The sequence below is a fragment of the Balaenoptera acutorostrata genome, chromosome X, assembly GCF_949987535.1.
Source record: "Balaenoptera acutorostrata chromosome X, mBalAcu1.1, whole genome shotgun sequence".
In the NCBI taxonomy this organism is placed as follows: domain Eukaryota; kingdom Metazoa; phylum Chordata; class Mammalia; order Artiodactyla; family Balaenopteridae; genus Balaenoptera; species Balaenoptera acutorostrata.
In genome coordinates, this window is record NC_080085.1 from 103,705,587 (window position 1) to 103,726,706 (window position 21,120).

At 40.5% G+C, this 21,120-nt stretch overlaps 1 protein-coding gene across 3 annotated transcripts in view; it reads left to right on the plus strand.

Moving 5' to 3' along the window:
• DOCK11 (dedicator of cytokinesis 11) overlaps nucleotides 1-21,120 on the plus strand; it is a 185,764-nt gene that overhangs the window by 51,937 nt on the left and 112,707 nt on the right. For all 3 annotated transcript variants that reach the window (XM_057538105.1, XM_057538107.1, XM_057538106.1), the window contains exons 7-14: nucleotides 3,352-3,486; nucleotides 5,657-5,834; nucleotides 6,251-6,330; nucleotides 7,593-7,676; nucleotides 11,728-11,868; nucleotides 13,096-13,308; nucleotides 18,410-18,532; nucleotides 20,026-20,108. In XM_057538105.1, the coding sequence (XP_057394088.1) occupies nucleotides 3,352-3,486; nucleotides 5,657-5,834; nucleotides 6,251-6,330; nucleotides 7,593-7,676; nucleotides 11,728-11,868; nucleotides 13,096-13,308; nucleotides 18,410-18,532; nucleotides 20,026-20,108 (1,037 nt within the window). The remainder of the gene's footprint in view (nucleotides 1-3,351; nucleotides 3,487-5,656; nucleotides 5,835-6,250; nucleotides 6,331-7,592; nucleotides 7,677-11,727; nucleotides 11,869-13,095; nucleotides 13,309-18,409; nucleotides 18,533-20,025; nucleotides 20,109-21,120) is intronic.

Consider the following 21,120-nt stretch of genomic DNA (forward strand, 5'->3'; position numbering starts at 1 on the left):
ATCATCCCAGGCTATGGGGGAAGGATCTTGGGTCTTATTCTAACCTTGATGGGAAGCCATTGGAAGGTTTGGGCAAGATTCTCTTTGTCATTGTCCTATGATTCTGATTCCAGTTCTACCATCGACTTGTCTGTGTGAACTTGAGTGAGGTCTTGGTCTCTCAGTTTGCTGTTAGGTAAAATGTGGATAATAATGCTTATCCTCAAGTGACATTAAAAGAATTAGCTCTTGGTTACAAAGGACTTGAGGCCTTCAGATGAAAGGTATGATATAGGGTAGTAATACCACTGTTCTATATAGTCATTATTTTAACAGTTGTCTTCTTTTTGAAATGGAAAAAAAACAATGTAGACCGGTACCCTAAATAGCAACATTAAAAAAAGTCCTGGGTCTTCCCTGGTGGCGCAGTGGTTGAGAATCTGCCTGCTAATGCAGGGGACACGGGTTCGAGCCCTGGTCTGGGAAGATCCCACATGCCGCAGAGCAGCTAAGCCCGTGAGCCACAATTACTGAGCCTGCGCGTCTGGAGCCTGTGCTCCGCAACAAGAGAGGCCGCGATAGTGAGAGGCCCGCGCACAGCGATGAAGAGTGGCCTCCGCTCGCCACAACTAGAGAAAGCCCTCGCACAGAAACGAAGACCCAACACAGCCATAAATAAATTAATTAATTAAAAAAAAAAAGTGGGACTCCTGATATTCATCCCACTTAAAAAAAAAAAAAGTCCTGTTTCTGACTTCCCTTTTTGGTTCCATATGAGATTTAGGATACTCCTTTCTTCTTTGAAAAGTACCTTAAAAGCTTCCCAGAAGTGGAAACCCAACATATATCATAGAATATTAGAATGAGAAGACGTCTTCGAGATCTTACAGATCTGTCGTTGGGGCAGAGTCTGCTGTCTCTAGAAATGATTTTTTAAAAAATGTCCTTACTGTGCAAACTGAGTGCTTTAAGCCTGTAGGAAATCACTTGGGGAGTGTGGCCCCCAGCTGGGAAGGCTGCTGTGTTATTTGTTCATTTTCAATAAAATTATTTGTAGATCATGAAAAAAAAAAGGATCTTACAGATCATTTGATCTGATCCCATCATTTTACAAGTGAGGAAACAGAGAGAAGCAGAGTCTTGAGGACAGTTTCACTGCTGGGGAGCAGGAGTGCTGGGTGAGAATCAAGATCGTATGACTTTCAGGCATCTGCTCTCTCCCCAGGTTCACGAGCTCCCTTACCTCAGTGTCACATTTAGACATAATTGCAATGTTACAGGAAGTGATTTACTGTAATTTCAGATCCCTTTCCACCTCTATTGTGATGATCGTGCTTTGCTAATATTGGAAATGGCGGCTGCCACAAAACATCTTTGCTTGGTGAGGGAGCTGTACATGAAAAAAATTTTGCAGGCTATAATTTGACTCTGTGCCACAGATGTTTTGCTCTGTGTTTTCCTCTGTTGCTGGCTCAGGACTCTGCCAATGGAGTCTACAGACCATACCACTGAATCTATGAACTCTGAGTTTTAGATTTGATCATGGTTCAGATTCTAATCTGGTTGTAATTTTTTTGATGTTAATTTTTGCCTGGAAAATGTATTTTAATTTTTGTCATACATAAGTATTGTGATAACTTCTAAAAAGTGGTGTTTTGTTCATTTGAAATCAGCTCATTATGTCACTTTAGGTCTTCTGGTTCCATCAATTTAATAACAGATACGAACCACTGTCATGAAAATAAGCAAACATAAATATATATATATATACACACACACATATATATATGATCACCGTTATGATTAACATTTTCCTTATATATGAATCTAGATTTCTTCATTATAGTTGCAGTAAACTTAAATGTGGGTAAAATGAGATCTCTCACACACACACACACACACACACACTTTCTGTGCCTTTGTATACTGATGCAGTAATATTTACTTGATTGGCATTGAAAAACAAAGTGGTATTTTCTTCTTGGACTTCTTTCTGTTGATACCATATAGCCCACAGGGCCCCTCCCTGAAATAGAAGCAGTAAGCATTTACCAGTCTAACCTGTTAGGGTGTTCCTCACACTGGTATATTTTTGTCATTCATTGTAAAATCAGTGATATTTGAACAAGTCAAAAATAACTACAAGCGTATGATTTCTTTTTACTGGTTTTCCTTAAAAGAAATGCCCCTTAACCTATTTCTATATTTTGCTTACTCTCATGCCATGGAGAAATGAATTGTTGATATTTTAGATACTTTGCCAGGAGTTAAGTAGTTTTCAAGAATAATCTTGCCAAATAATACTCTTTCCATAATTAAAGTTCTTAAAATAGTCAGAGATCATACTGGATTATCACATGGGTGATTGGAAATGGCTAGCTTAGGTCTTAAAGCTGACTTCTGTGAGTAAGACAAGATGCATAAGAATGCATTTCTTCAGTATGATCACCAAGAGGCTATTTCCTAGTCTGTCTTCCCATTCCCGCCCTGAAATGCTTTTAGATCTCTTAACCAGGGGAATTTTACTATAACAAATGCTGAACACAGCTTGCGGTCTGTGGCTTACTGAAAGAAGCATAGATTCATCAGAGAGCTCTGAATCCTAAGCCTAACCCCTTTTCCACCTCCTTCATCAGGTCCAAGAGTCTTTTAAGGGAGAGTAGAGGGGCAGAATAAATGAATCAGGCTGTCTTTTCCTCCTTTTCCCCGTTCCTGTGGGCTTCGCTGTGAGCTGTGGCAGCAGGCTACTCCTTAACTGTTGTGAATCCCTAATTTCAAACGCGTGGCCCAATCACATTGGGCCTTTTGACTCAAATCTCAGCATACAGGGCGCTGAACAGCAACTGGTGGCAACTAATTGCTCTCAGTATTTCCCTGTGAGTGTGTTATAAGCTGGACTCTCGGGAGTGGGGACACTGGAGCAGCATAGGTGAGTGCAATAAGATGTGCAGGTGAGATGTAACTGTATGATAGAGGGGTGTGTGTGTGTGTGTGTGTGTGTGTGTGTGTGTGTGTGTGTGTATACACCCTTGGATTTGTGGTGAGGTGAACGAAATTATAAGAATCCAGTCATGGTTTGCAATTAAACAGGAGAAGGATGCTGTAGCGAAATGGATAGTGATTCAGATACAAAAATGCTTTATGAACTTTAAAGTGTTAAAACTTCTTCTCCAGATATTTGACTGAGAGTAAACCACTTGACTTCAAGCTCTCCATCTTAAAACAAAATCAAGATAACGGTAATTCCTAATGACTTCCCCAAGTTGTCTGAAGATTGTCCAGATATAATGCGTGTGGCAAGCCCTTCAAGGTTTTTTGTTCAAATGCAATGTATACATAGCAAATGTGTCACTGCTGGTTTTTCCCCCATAGGTGTTCAAGAGACGGTATTTTTACTTAACCCAGCTTCCTGATGGTTCGTATATTCTCAATTCCTATAAAGATGAGAAAAATTCAAAAGAATCTAAAGGTTGCATCTACTTGGACGCCTGCATTGATGTTGTTCAGGTAGGGTTATTGATCAACTATTAAGAACCTCAGTATTTTTCTGCCTTGGTTAATGACATCTGCATCCACCAAAACATTCATACTAGCAATTCAGAATCCTCTTCAGAGTTCCCACTCTCCCTCTGTGCCACTATTCAAGTGTCTACCCAGTCCTTTGGAGTCTGCTCCAGAGTGCCTCTTGAATCTCTTACCTTCTTTTCATTCTCACTGTCTTCCTCTGGTTCCCCCTTTCATCCTCTCTTGCCTAGAGTCTCACCTTCCTGCCTTCTGATGTGTCGTCCGGCTTCCTAAGACGTAGATGGGGTCCTTCACTTGTCTCTTCAAAACCTTTTGGCTCTTGATTTATTGTCTTGCCGAGTGAGCTCGAAATCTCTTACCAGGGCATTGCAGGCCCGCAGTGATTTGACCTTACTCTCCTTACTAACCCCATCCCCCCGGCATCCCCATACACATTCTGTGCTCTAGTCACACCAGGCTAAGCACTCCGCTGAGTTTCACGCCTATGTGCCTTTCTTACATTTGCTTCTCTGCTTGGCATATACTTCCCCTTCTGTTCCTGTTTGAATCTTATCTTTTAAGACTTGGCTCAAATGGGACTTGTGGCGTGAAACATTTTTTGTGTTCTTCTTCACCCTCATGGAATTAAGCTCCACCTCCCCTGTGCTACCACTGTACTTAGCTCTGCACATTCCTTTTTGGATTACAGGGACCATGTCATATTCATGTCTGGGTCCCTTATAGTAATTAGCAGAGTTGTACGTACAGTAGGGGCTTAACAAATGTTTGCTGATTTGAGTTACTGAGGAGGCAGGGACATTAGGGTTAGCATGGATGGGGTGGGAAGCAGAGGGCAGAGAGATGATTAAATAGGAAGTTGATTGACCGTGGGATAGGAGCCATTACTCCAGAGCCGGGGTGGCCTGGTCGACAAGAAGGGGCACTGCATTGAGTGGAAGGCAGGAGATGTTGGTTCAACACCCTCAACCTACCTGAATCTTAGTTTTCAGAACTGTAAAGTGGGATTAATGATATCTACTCGCTTTATCAAATGAGATTGTCATGAGGAGCAAGTGAAGAAACACTTTAAAACATAAAATATAAAAGATATAAAGATCTATGTGAATAGAAGTTGCCTTCTTTTATATATATATATATGTGACAGCTTTCTTATCTACTGAAAGGAAGAAGGCACATACAATTCCCAGATTTTCTCAATTAGCTCTAGTCGGATTGACCTCCTTTTCTGGTGCTCCCAGACTCTGCTTTCCCCTCTATTTATGATTCCCTCCTCCCAAATATTTTCAAATATATAAATCTTTATGACTTGCTACAGCAGTTTAATTTCATACTTTACTATGCTTTGAAGATGAGAAGGAGGAACTTTTCTTGGTTCCTTCTTGAATGATGACCATGCACTGGAAAATTATTGATTCATGAGCCTTTCTTGAAATTAATGCTGAGGTATTTGGGAAGGGGGGAGAGTGTGTCATTTCTTTTGTCATGACAGAGAAGGTGGTAATATAAAAGAGGTGTCATCGTGTTTGAGGAAAGGAAGAGGCTTTTATTTTCCTTGTGTGCTAGTATTCAGCCTGGGCCATTTCCATCATTTTTATGGAGAGCCACAATCTAATATGACCCAACTACAGTCTTCTTTTATGCTACTGTGATGCATTTCATATTCTGCATGGCAGAGTGAATTAGATAGTGATATTGCATTTTATGGTGTGATATAAAGCAAGTACCAGGTTTATTTCAGGTCACATTTAAGCTTCTTTTTAAGGGCTGATTTTGAAAATCTATGAATATGCCAGAAAAACTTTAAGCAGGGTGGAAATAGTAAAACATTTGCTTATTTTTATGGTGGTAGTTTGATTATCCAAATGTGGAGGATGTCAGAAGGCCTGAAATGATAATACTCACTCAACGTGTATATTTTATGCCAACTTTGTGCATGTACTGCTGTGCTCAGTACTGAGGGGAATAAATAAGATGTTTGACATGGTCATTCATCATCTTGGAATTTCTATTCCTTGTTGAAAGAAGCAATTCTTTCATGAAAGTATTGACGTACATATGTGCTGAGCTGAGGTAAAAATAAATAAGCTAATGAAATCTAATATTAAAAGGGCAACTAAACTAACTGAACACGTCTTTTTTTTTCCCCCTCCAGTGCCCCAAAATGCGCCGTCATGCTTTTGAACTCAAGATGTTAGATAAGTATAGCCATTATCTGGCTGCTGAAACTGAGCAGGAAATGGAGGAATGGTTGATAACTTTGAAAAAGATTATTCAGATCAATACCGACAGTTTAGTGCAAGAGAAAAAGGAGACGGTAGAGACAGCACAAGGTCAGAATTTTTAAATGATTCATTATTGAGGTAAAGCCCTTGTCTTTAATCCATGGGAATGTCCTTTGTGTAGAGTGAATATAGAACTCTTAATCTTGAAGGTTGACCTACTTCTTCATTAAAAGTGACTATGGAGGTTGATAGGGTTTTCTTTTCTTTCTTTCTTTTTTTTTTTAAGAGTTGATGCTACATGGGCTCTGACATATGAAATATAACCAGACTGAAACAGATAGGGAATTCATGGCAGATTTTCAAAAGTCCATTAGAGTTTTCCCTGTGCTTTCATAATCAAAATTCTTTGCAATAAATCTAGTAGGAGAGGTTGGGGTGGGAGAGAGAGATAGTTAGGATATTCCGCTTAGGTGATTAGTAATGGTCTGCATGGTTTAGAACATCTGCTTTTAATGAATTCGCAGATGATGAAACTAGCAGCCAAGGAAAAGCCGAGAACATCATGGCCAGTTTGGAACGGAGCATGCATCCGGAACTGATGAAGGTACATCTTTCTGATGGCAACTTGCCTTCAACTGAGACAATGCAGGATTAGCTATTAAAGTTTGAATGCTGGATTCCATGTGGCAATGTCATTTCTAAGATTAAAAACCACAACAAATGAGTGAAACAGGTAGAGATGGTAAAAGAAAAGTTACACTCCTAAAGCTGGACCTGTAAGTGCCAACTAACAGTTTGGAAAATGTTATTTTTTTTCCCTAGATGCCAAGAAGTACTTCTAGACTTTTGTGACTTTATTAATTTTATCTGCTACTTCTTATTCAGTTCAGTTACTGTATGCCATTCATACACTAACTATTCTTCATTCAAGGGGCTCTTGATGAAGATTGAACATGATATTCAATCTAATGATTTGTATACGTTTTGTATGAAAATCATAGTCTTTCTATATGTGAATGCCTATGTATATGTATATGAATAATTTCATCAGATAAAGATTTTGGTTAACAGACAGCGTTTGTGTCAGTTACTCTGCTCTTTGGTGTTTGAAGTGAGCCAGTTTTGAAAGTGTAGAGGGGATTATCATACCTATCTTAGTAGGTTACATATATTACTCTGTGGACTCTCTACTATAATAGATTAGAAGGTTATGACCCATTTCTTCATTTAAATCCTTGCCAAACCTATTTATATTTTTACTTTATTCCTCTTCCTGAACTAATAAGTTACACAGGTTTAGATGTTACTTTTTTCTAGTTTAAATTTACCGTTCTCTTAAGCTTCAAAGCTGTTTTCCAAAATTTAGGAATGCACTCATGATCCCCTGTAGATTTTAATGTATCCCCTCTGAGTCTTTGTCATTCCAGACCGTAGAGCCCGTTATGTTTTTCCTAAAGTGATGGAATCAGAATTGTGTAGAATATTCCATGGATATCACCATGGATATATAAAAGATAGTGTTTTCTCTCGTTTATTCTCTTTTACATCCAGAGTCTCTTGTATTTCTTTTTTTGTACTATGGGTTGAACAGTATTCTTGGTATTATAAAAGGCATATAGAAAGTATAAGAAGCTGATCTATAGCTTATTTATGGGTCATGGTGACTGTGACTCTCTGCCCAGCAAGCATTCTTTATCCACCTTAAGTGCTTGGAAATGGAGAATAGTATATTTTTGAAGCTGTGGCAGATTGCTAGTTTCACATAAACTAGATAATTAAATGGCATTTAATACTGTTTTGAAGGAAATGGAGTAATGTTTTGTGTTTGTGTGTGTGTGTGTATATATATGTTTGTTTTAATTTTAGTATGGAAGAGAAACTGAACAGCTGAACAAACTCAGTAGAGGAGATGGAAGACAGAACCTCTTTTCTTTTGACTCGGAAGTTCAGGTATTAATGATATATTTCTTTAAATAATCCTAGAATAGTTGCTTATTCAGATAAACAATGTCTGAAATGTTGAAATCACTGATTTTTGCACTACGGGGCATATCTATTGCTTTATACTTGTCTTGCTTACTTTGAACAAGTAGCTTAACAGCTAACTTCACTAAGAGGACTAGCGTATATACGAATAGTTTGGGACAACATATATATATATATATATTTTTTTTTCTCTCAGTTCTTTATATTCTTTTCACTTCATCTCACTCCTCAAAATGGATAAATTAAAGAGTCCTTAACAATGGTCTCAGTGCTTTTAACCCATTAAATACAATTGTGATCCAGTAGCAGTGAATATCTACAGTATGAGGAACACCAAGTCATATGAGACATGTTTATTTTCCACTTTTGATGTAGGCCTGTAGAACTGGGATAATTTCACGTATCTCACTTTAAATGGAAAGCGGTGCAGGGAAGTGCGGGTTTATGTGCACATGCGTATTTTAATCTCTTTCATGAGAGTGAGGCACTTTTTGTACTAAGATATATAGGTAATTAATATTTAATTCCATGATATTTTCTTTTTTTTAACCTTTTTAAAATATTTTTATTTTATATTGGCGTATAATTGATTAATAATGTTGTGTTAATTTCAGGTGTATAGTGCAGTGATTCAGTTATACATATACATGTATCTATTCTTTTTCATATTCTTTTCCCATTTAGGTAATTCCATGATATTTTCTAATTAAATTGCTGATATTTTAAAATGGAAAAATTCTGCAGTGTATAAGTATTACAAATATTTTTCCTAATGGAAACTATTTCACAAGAAAATGAACTTATTTGAGGGAAGATGAATATTTTGGTTTTCTTTTCAATTTTTCTACATGAGATTTCTAATTAAAATCTGTGGAATTTTTTTAATAGAAAAGTATGCATTATATAAGCATTACAGTTTTTTCCTCAGTGAAAATGTCAATACAATATAAAATAATTTGGGGAAGACTGATTTTGTTTTCACTTCTTTTTGCTTCATACAGTTTTCTTTCTTTTTTTTTTTTTTAAAGAGGAGCCTCCTCTGATCTTTTTTTTAAAATAAATTTATTTATTTTTGGCTGCATTGGGTCTTCGTTGCTGCGCGAGGGCTTTCTCTAGTTGCAGCGAGCGGGGCCTACTCTTCGTTGTGGTGCACGGGCTTCTCATTGCGGTGGCTTCTCTTGTTACGGAGCACGGGCTCTAGGCGCGCGGGCTTCAGTAGTTGTGGCTCCCGGGCTCTAGAATGCAGGCTCGGTAGTTGTGTGCCACAGGCTTAGTTGCTCTGCGGCATGTGGGATCTTCCCAGACCAGGGCTCGAACCCGTGTCCCCTGCACTGGCAGGTGGATTCTTAACCACTGCGCCACCAGGGAAGCCCCCACTTCATACAGTTTTCTAACTAAAAGTTTTTAGTCTGAAATGGAAAAAGTATATAGTCTATAAATAATGCAAAAGTTTTTCCTTAATAAAACACCACATGAGAAAATAAAATTATCTGGGGAAAATTTGTTTTAAATGTTTCCTCCCCCTTTTCCTCCATAGCACTATTATATTATTTGTGTAAGTTGTATGAATTAAAAAAAAAAAGGGTATAGCAGGCCTTGGGAATGTTAGTTCTAAGATATTCATTCAGAAATTTACTCATTCCAAGCATGTCTGAGCCTTTGATCCCACCCCTCACCATCATGATTGGGCTCTAATTGAACATGTCAGACTCTTTGATTGTATACAAAGAAGCCAATTGACTGTGGTTGAAACTCAATCTAGTGTCTTTAAAAAATCTGTGGTGTAGTGTTTTTGTGGTCATGGAACTGAACTGATATTATGTTTGAGTTGTTTATCTGTGAGCTACAGTGAGAGAAAAATTCACAGTTGCAATGAAAGTTTGACAGAAAATTGAGTTCAGTGTTGGTTATGGAAGGCAGTTTCACTACAGAGAAATCCAGGTTGTGTGTGTCGAGTACTTTTCTAGGTAGTCAGTGTCATCCTATAATATCGGCTGTCACTTTTGGCCAGAGTTCAGTGTTTAGAGACGTGTTTTCTTCCACTGACCGTAGAGAATAAAGAAACACTGGGGAATTCCCTGGCGGTCCAGTGGTTAAGACTCCGTGCTTCCAATGCAGGGGGCACGGGTTCGATCCCTGGTTGGGGAGCTAAGATCCCACATTCCAAGTGGCATGGCCAAAAAAATAAAAAATGTACATGCCTAATAAGCATCCCCCAAAGAAGAGGCAGACAAAAAATTTAAAAAAACACAAAAAACAAAAGAAAAGAAACACTGACTGAAGGGGGTGGCTCCGACTTTGAACTACTGAGGATGGCCATATGTCCCAACATTTGCACTCTTAGGCCTCAGGAGGGAAAGGATTTGGGGGCTGGGGTGGTTTAGTCCAGCTTCTCCTCACATTCCACTGTCTGAGTAAGCTAGAAAGGAGAGCAGATAAATGGGCGGAAATTAGAATTGATCTCCATGGCAATGACTTGCCTCCGCTGGCTCCACAGATAGATAAGTGTTCGAGAGGGAGCTGTCTAGTCCCACACATTTGTAGATAAATAGACTCTGGGGGGAAAATCGTGCTTTCAGGTACGAATATTATATTTTAGGCCCTTTTAAGGAGAATTTTGTCAGTGATGTAGGCAAGGTCAGAACAGCTATAATTATCCAAGACTCTGCAGGCACAATACCTGCTTTGGCTTGAAATCCTCAGGCAGTTGAGAAAAATTCTTATGTTTCTTGGCTTGAGTTTTCCATACTGGCAGTATATTCTGCTCGGATTCATCCAGTCATTTCCCATCTACCCTGTCTCTGGTCTTGTCGAAAGTATAGTAAGTTGTCCCACAGTCTATACTTTTCCTCCCATTTGTGCACAGAATGTGAGTCTGTTCAGACCATTGGAATGAACAGATGAACTCAGATCGCCTGAGCCGGGTGAGCTGAGGAGGAGGATTCTGTGAGAGGAATTCTTTGACTCCCAATATCTTTTTTTAAACTTTATTTTGAAATACCAATAATTTTTAAAAATATATCTCTGTGGCAGCCAGGGTTCATCTCCCAGCTCTGTTAGAAGCGAGCTCAGGGATTTTCAGTTTCCTAAGCACATGCCTTTCCCTCTGTTCATCATTTCAATGTAGGTGGTCCCCAGAGGTCCGGCCTTGTCCTCCTCACCCTAGTTACCGCTGATTCCCAAATCCAGATCTCCAACCCACACCTCTCCTATTTTTCCAACCACTTACTTGCATCACCTCAAACTCAACACATCCCTAGCTGAACTCATCACCTCTTTTCACCCTCCCCCTATACCTGCTATTCATTTTTATTTCACATCTAAGTTTATAACATCACAGTCTACCGAATCTTCCAAGTTAGAGGCCATTGTGTTATTCTTGCCTTCCATATCCATTCATGTCAAATTTGTCTCCTGCACAGCTCATGAAAGAAACAAAGTTCCTACCATCCTGGAACATAATATTTTGTGGGGAAGACAAACAATAAACAACCAAATAAATATTAAAAATAATGTTAGAAAACGAAATTAAAGAAAGGGAGTAGAGACTTTCAGAGAGTATATAGTTTTACATAGGGAATTAAGGAAGGTCTTTCTGTGGAAATGCCAATTGATTGGACACTTGAATGAAATGAAGGAATGAAATGAAGGAAGCCTTGCATTTATCTTGGGGGAAGAGGGTTCCTGACGGAACACCAAGTGCAAAGGTCCTGAGGTGGGAGTATACTTGGTGTGCTGGAGAAATAACCAAGGAGGCCAATGGGGCTGAACAGAGGTGGAGGGGAGGATAGGAGATGAAGTCAGAGGAGTGGGGTGGAGGGTGAGGTCGGGATTTCTCTCTATCTGTGTTCAAACCTTACTATAAGAGCTCTACAAAGGCTTGTTGAATAAAAAAATAAGAGTTCAAATGAAGAATGGATAGAGAACTGTTGGGTTTTGCAATTTTTATGCATAGATCTGTATTCATATGGTATCTATTTTGGGGGGGAAATGATTCATATTACGTATTTTGTAGAGGTTGGACTTTTCAGGAATTGAACCTGATATAAAGCCATTCGAGGAAAAGTGCAATAAACGTTTCCTGGTAAATTGCCATGATTTAACGTTCAATATCTTGGGTCAAGTTGGAGACAATGCAAAAGGACCACCCACAAACGTATGTATGAATTTTCCTTCTACCTCCATTAAACCAGGGCATTAAGGAAGCTTCTTCTTCCTTTTTTTTTTTTTTAAGATTTTTAATTTTTTTCTGAGAACTAATTTACTGCATGCAAATTCCATTACTACATGTTACGATAAATTTGACATGGAAGAATTTCATACATGTCTTTCTTTTGCCAGAATAGGAATGTGTTTTCATCTTGAGAGGATTCATGAAAGTCTTACCTATTCAAAATAGCAAGTAGAGTAGGTAGGCTCTTTACATTCAAGAGGGACATGTCTCCAGAACCTGGAAAGTCCTCAAATTTGTAAATTCTACTAGAGAATATGACTTTTGTGAAATTGACTCATAGCCATGAGTAAGGAACACCAAATCCATGGAGGAACGCAGATGCTGTGCAGTCAGCTCCGCCTCATGCACTATTCTCATAGGGTGAATTCATTCTGTTCTTCACAGAAAATTCTAATTATTAGCTGTCATGCATCATTTGAGCTGCTTAGGAGTACTTGAAACTATGAATGTAAAATCGCCAAAGAGACTGCATTTTATGTTCATCTTTTTGGGGGTTCTAGTTTGTCTTTGAAAAATATCCACAGTGATGATTTATTCTCTTACAAAGTAGCTGAGATGCACTAGCAGACTTTCAGTGTGTAAAGGGTTAATCTTTATGCCATCTGGCACGAAATTTCTCTTTGTGACCAGCTTTCAAATGCCATCTGTAGAGAGGAATCATGTCTTCCAAAATTGCTGATGGGGCAAAGCTTTTGTCAAGTAATTTGATGTTGACTGTTATTAGCTCTTATTAAATGTATAATCCAGTAAGCTGTAACATAGCAAAAGGGAAAATTTATTTCTACTCTGTAATACCGGCATTATTTTTGGGTAATTTCAATAAGGCTATGGAGAATTAAAATTTATTCATAGAACAGTTGAAGTTCTTTAAATGTGGCTTCTGGTTTCTACTCATCATTTTAAAAAATTTATAACTTGTGAAATTATACCTGACAGAAGTTAAAATTTGATAGTCTGTTATTTAGAATGCTCTTTCTTATATGCAAATGAGCCACAATGCAATTTTAGCTAAATGTTGAACTCAGAAAGGAACTGTAATCACAGAAACTTGAGGAATTAAAAAAAAATTATTTTGTAATTTGTGTCCCTCCCCCCACCCCACCTAAAATAAAAGTCATAGTTTAAACACGTAATGGTTTTCATTCCCAGGTTGAACCCTTTTTTATCAATCTTGCCTTATTTGATGTGAAGAACAATTGTAAGATTTCAGCTGACTTCCACGTAGACCTGAATCCCGCATCTGTCCGTGAAATGCTGTGGAGCCCTTCAACCCAACTGGCTAGTGACGGAAACCCAAGAGGCTCTTCACCGGAGTCTTTCATTCATGGAATTGCTGAATCTCAGTTACGCTACATAAGGCAGGTAAGGAATGATCTTTTTGCCTTGGTAGCGCCTTCAGAATAAGAAACAGAAACACCCTTGGGTTTCTTCATAGTTTCAGGCCAGTGTTCTCATGGGCATTCCATCTCTTGTAGGGTCTGTGTATAGATGTTTTTCTGGTGACTGAAGTTGGAGGGGAAAAAAAGGAAACCAGCAAATATGCTAATAATACACTGGTGAAGTGGGACCGTGATGTGAATCTCAAAGGAAGTATTTTGTGAGATGGAATGCAGATGACACAGACATACCCCTGTACCCCTGCGCATACTTTTGAGCAAGGCAATAAGTACCTGTAAGACTCGTTTCTTTGAAGAAAAAGTTGACCCTACAATAACCTTCCCTCCCTAACTCCCATTCCCATTCTGAGTAGGTAGTTTTAATGGAGCATAAACTCTCTTTATTCAAGGAGTTCTTGTGTCACAGCTGTAATGCTATGCTCCCCTGTCCTATCTGAGGCAAAGAATGCCCTTTGGAAGGAACCTAACAGTCCCCTGGCATTTTGACCTCTGACCAGACTGGACGCCACAAGAGGTTAGGCAGAGCAGAATTGATGGTCTGCCTTCTAGACTTTTGCAACTGAAAGGAAACTAGAGTGTGGCAGAGAATTAAAGTGGGAAGAAGCAGAACAAAGCAGCTCACATTGTAAGGAGATTTATTTTACCCTAAATAAAAATGTTGTTCCTTTTTCTTCTGATTATAAAAATAAATACATTATCATGTAGAAAATTCGAACAGTACAAAAATAAAGAAGAAAGTAAAAATCACCACCCACAGACGATAACTATTAACATTTTGGCAAACATCTTTCTAGATGTCTCTGTTGTGTCTATATAAACACATACACATTGTGTATACTCTTATACAGACTGTATCACAGTCATGCTGTTTTATACCTACTGTATTTATTCAGCATCATGTTTATCACCCTGTATCACTATCTGGATCAGTCACATTCTTATTAAAGGCTAATCTGTTATTCCACTGATTTAGCTCATTAGGATATTTCTAATTTGGGGATTTCATAAAGAACACTGCATTATTGCATCCTTGTGCTTACATGTTAGCTCACTTGTTGAATTATCTCCTTAGAATAAATTTCAAGCATTGGGGTTTTCAGGGTCAAAGATTATGCTCATTGATACAGATTGCCCAATGGTAGGGGACTTGACATGTGCTGTCACTCCGCTCTCTGGGCTGTGGATCTGTGGTCGTTTTTCCCCATGTTGCTCCTCATTCCCTTACATCCTCTTAGTTTGTTACTCAGACTGTGGTTGTCACATAGTTGAACATTCCACTATGACGGCCTATGCTTCTAAAAGAGAGATTGAACAAGATAGTATTACAAGTATTTGAGAACCTGCTGTTGAATTATATGTTTAAAATTTTCCACACAATGTCAAATAAGTCCTTCTAAGCCAATGGTGTATTTGCTGCATTAGTTCAATGTGCTCAGCTGTCTGTTCAATACAAGAAGTTTAAATTGTGGTTTCAGGTGTCATCCCCCTTATAACCTAGGTCAGGAAGAAAATCAGCATTTTTTGCATATCTCTTGTGTGCCAGAATTTTCCATTGGTGTCTCATGTAAACACCATTGTCTTGTGAAATAGGATAATTATTGCTGTTTTGCAGATGAGGAAACTGCTGATCAGGGAGGCTAAGTAAGCTGCCCATAATGACCTGGCTGGTAGTGGTGAAGGTGGGATTTGAGCCTAGGTCTGTTGGAAAGACCTCAGTCAACAACATTAGGCAGTATGTAATTAAGTGCTGACGTGTATAACACAAGGGGAGTGGAGGAGTTTGGAATGTGAGGAGGGGTCAAGGGTCAGGAGTTGACTTAGAAGACTGCATAGAAGATGTGGGACGTGAGAGAGGCTTCAAAGGAATAGATGAGAGCTGGAGAGGTGAGAACGATCGGCAGCGGCCTCAAATGGCTTTATCATTTTGCACCCTTGTTCCAGATCAACTAAAGATACCAGGAAGCGGTCATTTGCTCCAATATTTGAACATTTTCTTTTGAAGAAGGCTTTTTCTTCATCTTCCTCCCGTTTAGGACTAGGATGCAGTACTGTGTAGGGAGAGACTGGGTGTTAGCAGATCTGAACGCTAATCTCAGCTCATCAATTTTTTTTCAGCAATTTTTTTTTCAGTATTTCTCTAGGTACTTTATCTGTATAAAGTCATTTAATTCTTACCACACCCCCAGTAAAGTTAGGTAGGTCCTATTCCTATCCCCATTTTATAGATGAGGAAACTGAGGCACAGAGCAGTCAGGTGGCTTGCTCAAGGTCACAGAGCTACTAAGATGAGGAGCAGGACCTGAGCCTGGGTCTAGCAGGCTCCAAAGCCCAGCTTTCCCCCCTCTACTGTATTGCTTCCCTGTCACCCTAGAGACCGGGAAAGAGCCTGGTTCCCCAGCATTCCTGGAAAGGGCTGTCTGGCAACCCCGTCACCTCCACCAAGGCTGTTCAAGGGGCGGCATGATCTATAGGAAGAGGCCACTCCAGGGCTCGGTGGACAGTGGGGGCTTGTGGGCCATTCTAGGCCCTCCCCATCTGCTCCTTGGAGCAACAGCATGACCACAGGAAAGGGAGGAAGCTGGGTCCGTTGACACCAAACAGCCACTGTGACCAGTTACTTCACTCTCAGCTGCCTGGCAGTTCCTTCCCAGATGCCCTGACAGAGCTCAGTCCCCCGTGTCCCCCAAACTGACCTGTGGCTTGTGGGCTCCCCGCTGGGGGGCAGCAGGTGTTGGGCGCTAGTGAAAAGGGGGCACTGCCGTCACGTGCCCTGCTGTGCCCTGGGGGCTAAGTGCTGGGGACTGGGCTGGGGGGGACCTGGCCCGTTCTTTAGAGGGAGGGGGCAGTGGAGTGGGTGAGAGTCACCCTCCGGCGGGGGCAGGCCCATCCATGCCTCCTTGGTGGGGCAGGAGGGAAGGGCCAGAGGCCTTGTCCTGAAGAGCCAGACTCCCAGCGCGCACAGGATTCCTGGGTTTTCTCTGGTTGCCCTTCTGTGTTCCGGGGACGGGGAGAGCTGAAGCTGCTGGGGCAAAAGGCGAAGCAGCCCCAGAGAGTCTCCCTCTGGGCCGGAATCCTGGTCAGTTGGTCAGTGAGCATCTCTGTGCCTCAGCATCTGTAAAGTGGAGGTAACCATAGCACCTGCATCCGGGGTGACCGTGAGGCTCAGACAACGTGTGCTGTCCCTAGAAAGCACTTGGCTCTGTACCAGGCCTGCCAAGTTGGCTCAGTAAGACGTGGCTGCTATTCAGAACAGTAGTAACAGTGATAACAGATAAACGAGTGAAAGCAGCTTCCTCTTAGCAGTTGTCAAATCCTTTAAATGATAATATTCGTTGCTCGCATCAGTGTGGGGAAACGGCTGGAGTACTGGGCACGGGGAACAATAGGCGCTCAGTGAATGTTAGCCATGGCAGTAATCGGTGTTACTGTTCTCGCCAAGCTGTATCGCGTGAGATGTTGGAAGCCTAGGTCAAGAGGCTGAGAGGCTGTGTATTGTCTGGAAGCCCTGGCTGCAATCTTCACCCACTTACTGCATGAACGTCTCTAAGCCTCAGTTTCTTAATCTGTAAAATGTATATATCGTAGCGCCTGCGTTCAAGGGTTTTTATGAAGACTGAGGGAGATGGTGCACGAAAACTATCTAGCACAGTTATGTGACAATCAGAAAGCAAGAGATCGCACTCAAGGTGCACTGCTCAGCATACCTTCTGCGGGAGCTGCTCGAGCAGTCTGCCAGCTGCATGTCACAGTCCGGGCAACACGCTCCTGGCAGAACCAAAAATCAAGTTCTGTGATCTTGAGACGCTTTGGGTTACTCTGGCAATAACCAGGTACCCAATGTGCGTTACTGCATTTAATCCACTCAAGAAGATTACAGAAGCGCTCTTAACTCTCATCATCCCCCATTTCATAGATGGGAAATCTGAGATGTAGAGAGGATACGACTTGCCTAAACCCATAAATGGTGGGGTCAGCGTTTGAACCCAGGAAATTTGACTCCCCGAACAGTTTTTAACCACTTTCTTCCATGCTTGCTGCTTGGGAATTCAAAGCTAAATCAGCCATAATCCGGGACCCTTAGAAGCTGCTGGATTTGGGTGAATAACTTAGCGTCCTACACTCGGTTTTCTCTTCTTTCCTGTCTACCTCAGAGGGTTCTTTCTGGAACAGATGAGCTACCGTGTCTGAAATGCTTTGAAAACTGGAACACACTATCTTAACACAGTTGGTAATATACCAAGCAGAAAAATAAAACTTGGTAGAGTCCCAGTGCTGGATTTTTACACTTGAATTCATTTGTGTGGTACTCCTTTAAGCAACGGACATAACCAACTAACAGGCTATTTGGAAGATATTATATTTGGAAGGAGCTGAACTGGAACAGGAGATGATATGGTTGTTCCACATGCCTTCAAAGAAAACTCATGGAACTTGGGTTGCATCTACATTGGTACCTGAGATAAAGTGTTTGGGAACTAAAGGAGTTTTGGATCCTCTGTCCTCTACCTTTACGTTGAGAGCACCAGAGCTCTTTAACTGCAACAAAGGAATGTTTTCTATAGGATGATTCAGTTTTTATGTTATACAGAGCAGTAAAGTATTTTCTTCCTTCTTAGCTACCATCAGTAGTAGTTAAGTGTGAGGGAATTGCCCTGGAGTTACAGGCAGTTACATTTAAAAATGCATATCCGGTCCCACTTCAGAAAGGCACGCTATTTTTGCACATGCCGCTTAAGCCAAACAATACACACTGTACAGATAAGGCCTAGGGATGCACCTCGCAAACACCGCCGAACACAAGAGACTAAGCAGCCAGGGTGACACCTGTGCTTTGGGGACTAATACACGTGAAATTGGTGACAAAATAGAAAATCCATTTTGAAAGGAACATTGGGAGCCTGGGAAACTGTATGAAAGGAAATGCTGTCTATTGCCAGGGCCCTGGACATGATACTATGTTGAATATCAACATTCTGTGCTAAACACACCACTAGGAATCACTAACCAAACAACTGTATATATGAGGTTACATTCAAGAAAAGTCTAACGGAAGGAATTTTTTCCAGGGAATTTTCTCAGTGACGAATCCACATCCTGAAATTTTCCTGGTTGCGAGAATTGAAAAGGTGCTCCAGGGAAACATCACGCACTGTGCAGAACCCTACATCAAAAATTCCGACCCGGCAAAGGTATTTATAAAGATCGTTTGTGAGCATTTCAGCCTGATGTAGAATTTGCCTTTTATTGATATTTTAAATGGTATCATCAATGATTCCTCCCAAAAGAAAACAAAAAACCCCACAACGTTCTCTCAGCATGCAGTATTTTCTGAAAATGTTGTATACTATGTGAGTATGCATGCTAAGGCTTGAACGTGACTTTTTCCCCTTTTCCTTTATGTCCTTTTTACATGACGATCTGATTTTTGCTTGTTTATCAAAGTAAGAGCTAAAGGCTTTTAGGCAACACCTGTTCATTGATACCGTATCCTTGGCAATAGCTACCCTTTCTTTACTCCCAGCCCTGCAATACAGGCTTAGAATGTCAGAGCTCGGAGGATAAAAATGACCCAGTCCTGCAGTTTCCAAATGCCAGTCTGTACTCAAATTTACTCCTATCTGTGATGAAATGAGAAAAGAAAGACAAGATAGTGAGCCATTCATGAAACTTCAGTGTATTTTATTCGAAGGGCTGTCCTTTATTCCGAGATTTTTGCCCTTCCTACTTTTTAAACATTATACCTGTCTGTCTTTCCTGAAATGTTGACATATGAAATGGCAGGGATTATTTTTTACCCTCCAGGGGCTTTAAATGGCAGCCTTCAAAGTCGGCGACCCATATAATCATCCAAATTTCTGGATCGTGAATTCCAAACTTTTGGAAATTATTGATCTAATTCTCTCGTCTCATTTTATAAATGAGAAAAGTGAGGCCCAGAGAGGGAAAACATTCGTGGCACAGTTCATTAGTGGCACTCCAGCTGCTGAGTATTTATAAGAGTCGATCTGTTATATGTAGCATTTAGCTGTGTGTCCAAATAGTGTTTATTAAGTGGGAGATGCTGAGGAGACCTATGACTAAGTTGTGGGAAAAGAAACTCTGAACAATATAGATAAAAGCCTCTAGCATTCTGTATCCCTAGGGGTGAGCATACAGCCAGCATTTTCACAGCCTGTTTAGACTCTATAGGCAGTTAATCTCCTTTGCCATCTCCCAGTGCCTGTGCAAACAGCAGTTCCTGCCCACGCTAAACTAATTGCATTGATTCTTGGTCATTTGGCTTTTATCTTGGGAGTAAAAAGGTCAACGTACCCAGAACAAACTTCTCCCAAGAATGATGAGTGTCTGCCTGCTCAGGTTGTGAAAGGAAATACACATTAAAACTGCTTAAAAATTTTCCCAGTAGTGGTCTTTGGTGCAAAACATGCCCTACATCTATTTTGTCTGTCTTCTGATATCTCGATGAGGGCTTTGTTGATGAGAAAACACAGAACCTTTAGGAAATACTTTCGTCTTGAAAAGTGGGTGGCTGATGTGTGTTGTGTTTTACTTGTAGCTACTTCTATGTATTGTTTTCCTAGATTTTGATGTTTTATATCAGTAAGTTGGGGCAATTATTTTTCTGGGTGAGTCCCTGGTAGTTTGAACAAATATGATCCTATCTTCTTATTTCTGCCCTTAGACAGCCCAGAAGGTACACAGGACAGCTAAGCAAGTGTGTAGCCGCCTTGGACAATACAGAATGCCCTTTGCCTGGGCTGCCAGGTTTGTACAAATATAATCCTGACCCATCTATTCACACTCATATGTGAAGTTGAGGGCTGTCGTCTTTCCCAGTAGCATTTGGAAGTCTGTTTCTGACAAGCCAGTTACATCTTGGGACACTTGGGATGTGTCGCAGTCCATTCGGACTGCTACAATGAATTATTATAGACTGGGTGGCTTAAACAACAGACATTTATTTCGTACCCAGAGGTTAGAAGTCCGAGATCAGGGTGCCAGCATGGTTGGGTTCTGGTGAGGACTCTCTTCCAGGTTTTAGATAACCAACTTCTTGTATCCTCACGTGGTGGAACGAGGGCGGGCTAGCTCTCTGGCCTCTTATAAGGGCACTAATCCCATTTATGAGGTCTCCATCCTCATGACCAAATCACCTCCCAAAGGCCCTACCTCCAAATATCACCTTGGGGGTTAGATTTCAACAAATGAACTTTGGCGGCATGGGGCCGGGGTGGGGGGAACGATACAAACATTCAGTCTGTAACAGGATATGAGAATTCTTTCTCTTAGAATTTGCTGTGCCTCAAAGACCTTTCATTTTTTCAAATGTCTTGCTTCAGGGAAATTTTCTTTGGCTTGGGTTACTGATCTGACTGACACCACTTAATTTTATTGCATTTTAAAGCAGAGCTTATTTGCTAAAGTGATGGAATTTTTTTCCAGAAAACCAGAAATTGTAGTGAATTATGTACAGTGCCCACTATTTCAGAGTTGGCTGGGTTTATGCTTTGAAAAGCCATCATAGAGTAATTCTAAAAAACATACTAAAAATGAGAAGGCAAAGAATGCTGTTGTTAAGTGCAAGTGTGTAATTACTTAATAGATTTTCTTGCTTTCTGATGACAAATTTGGCAACCCCTTCAGGGGTAGTCTATTAGGAAGTGTATTATCTATACCACATATCTGATGATGGGTTACATGTTTTTTCTCCAGATCTTGCAAGTCTACCTACGGTGATGACTTAAAACATGCTTCTTGCTTATTCCCCCTTTGAAGT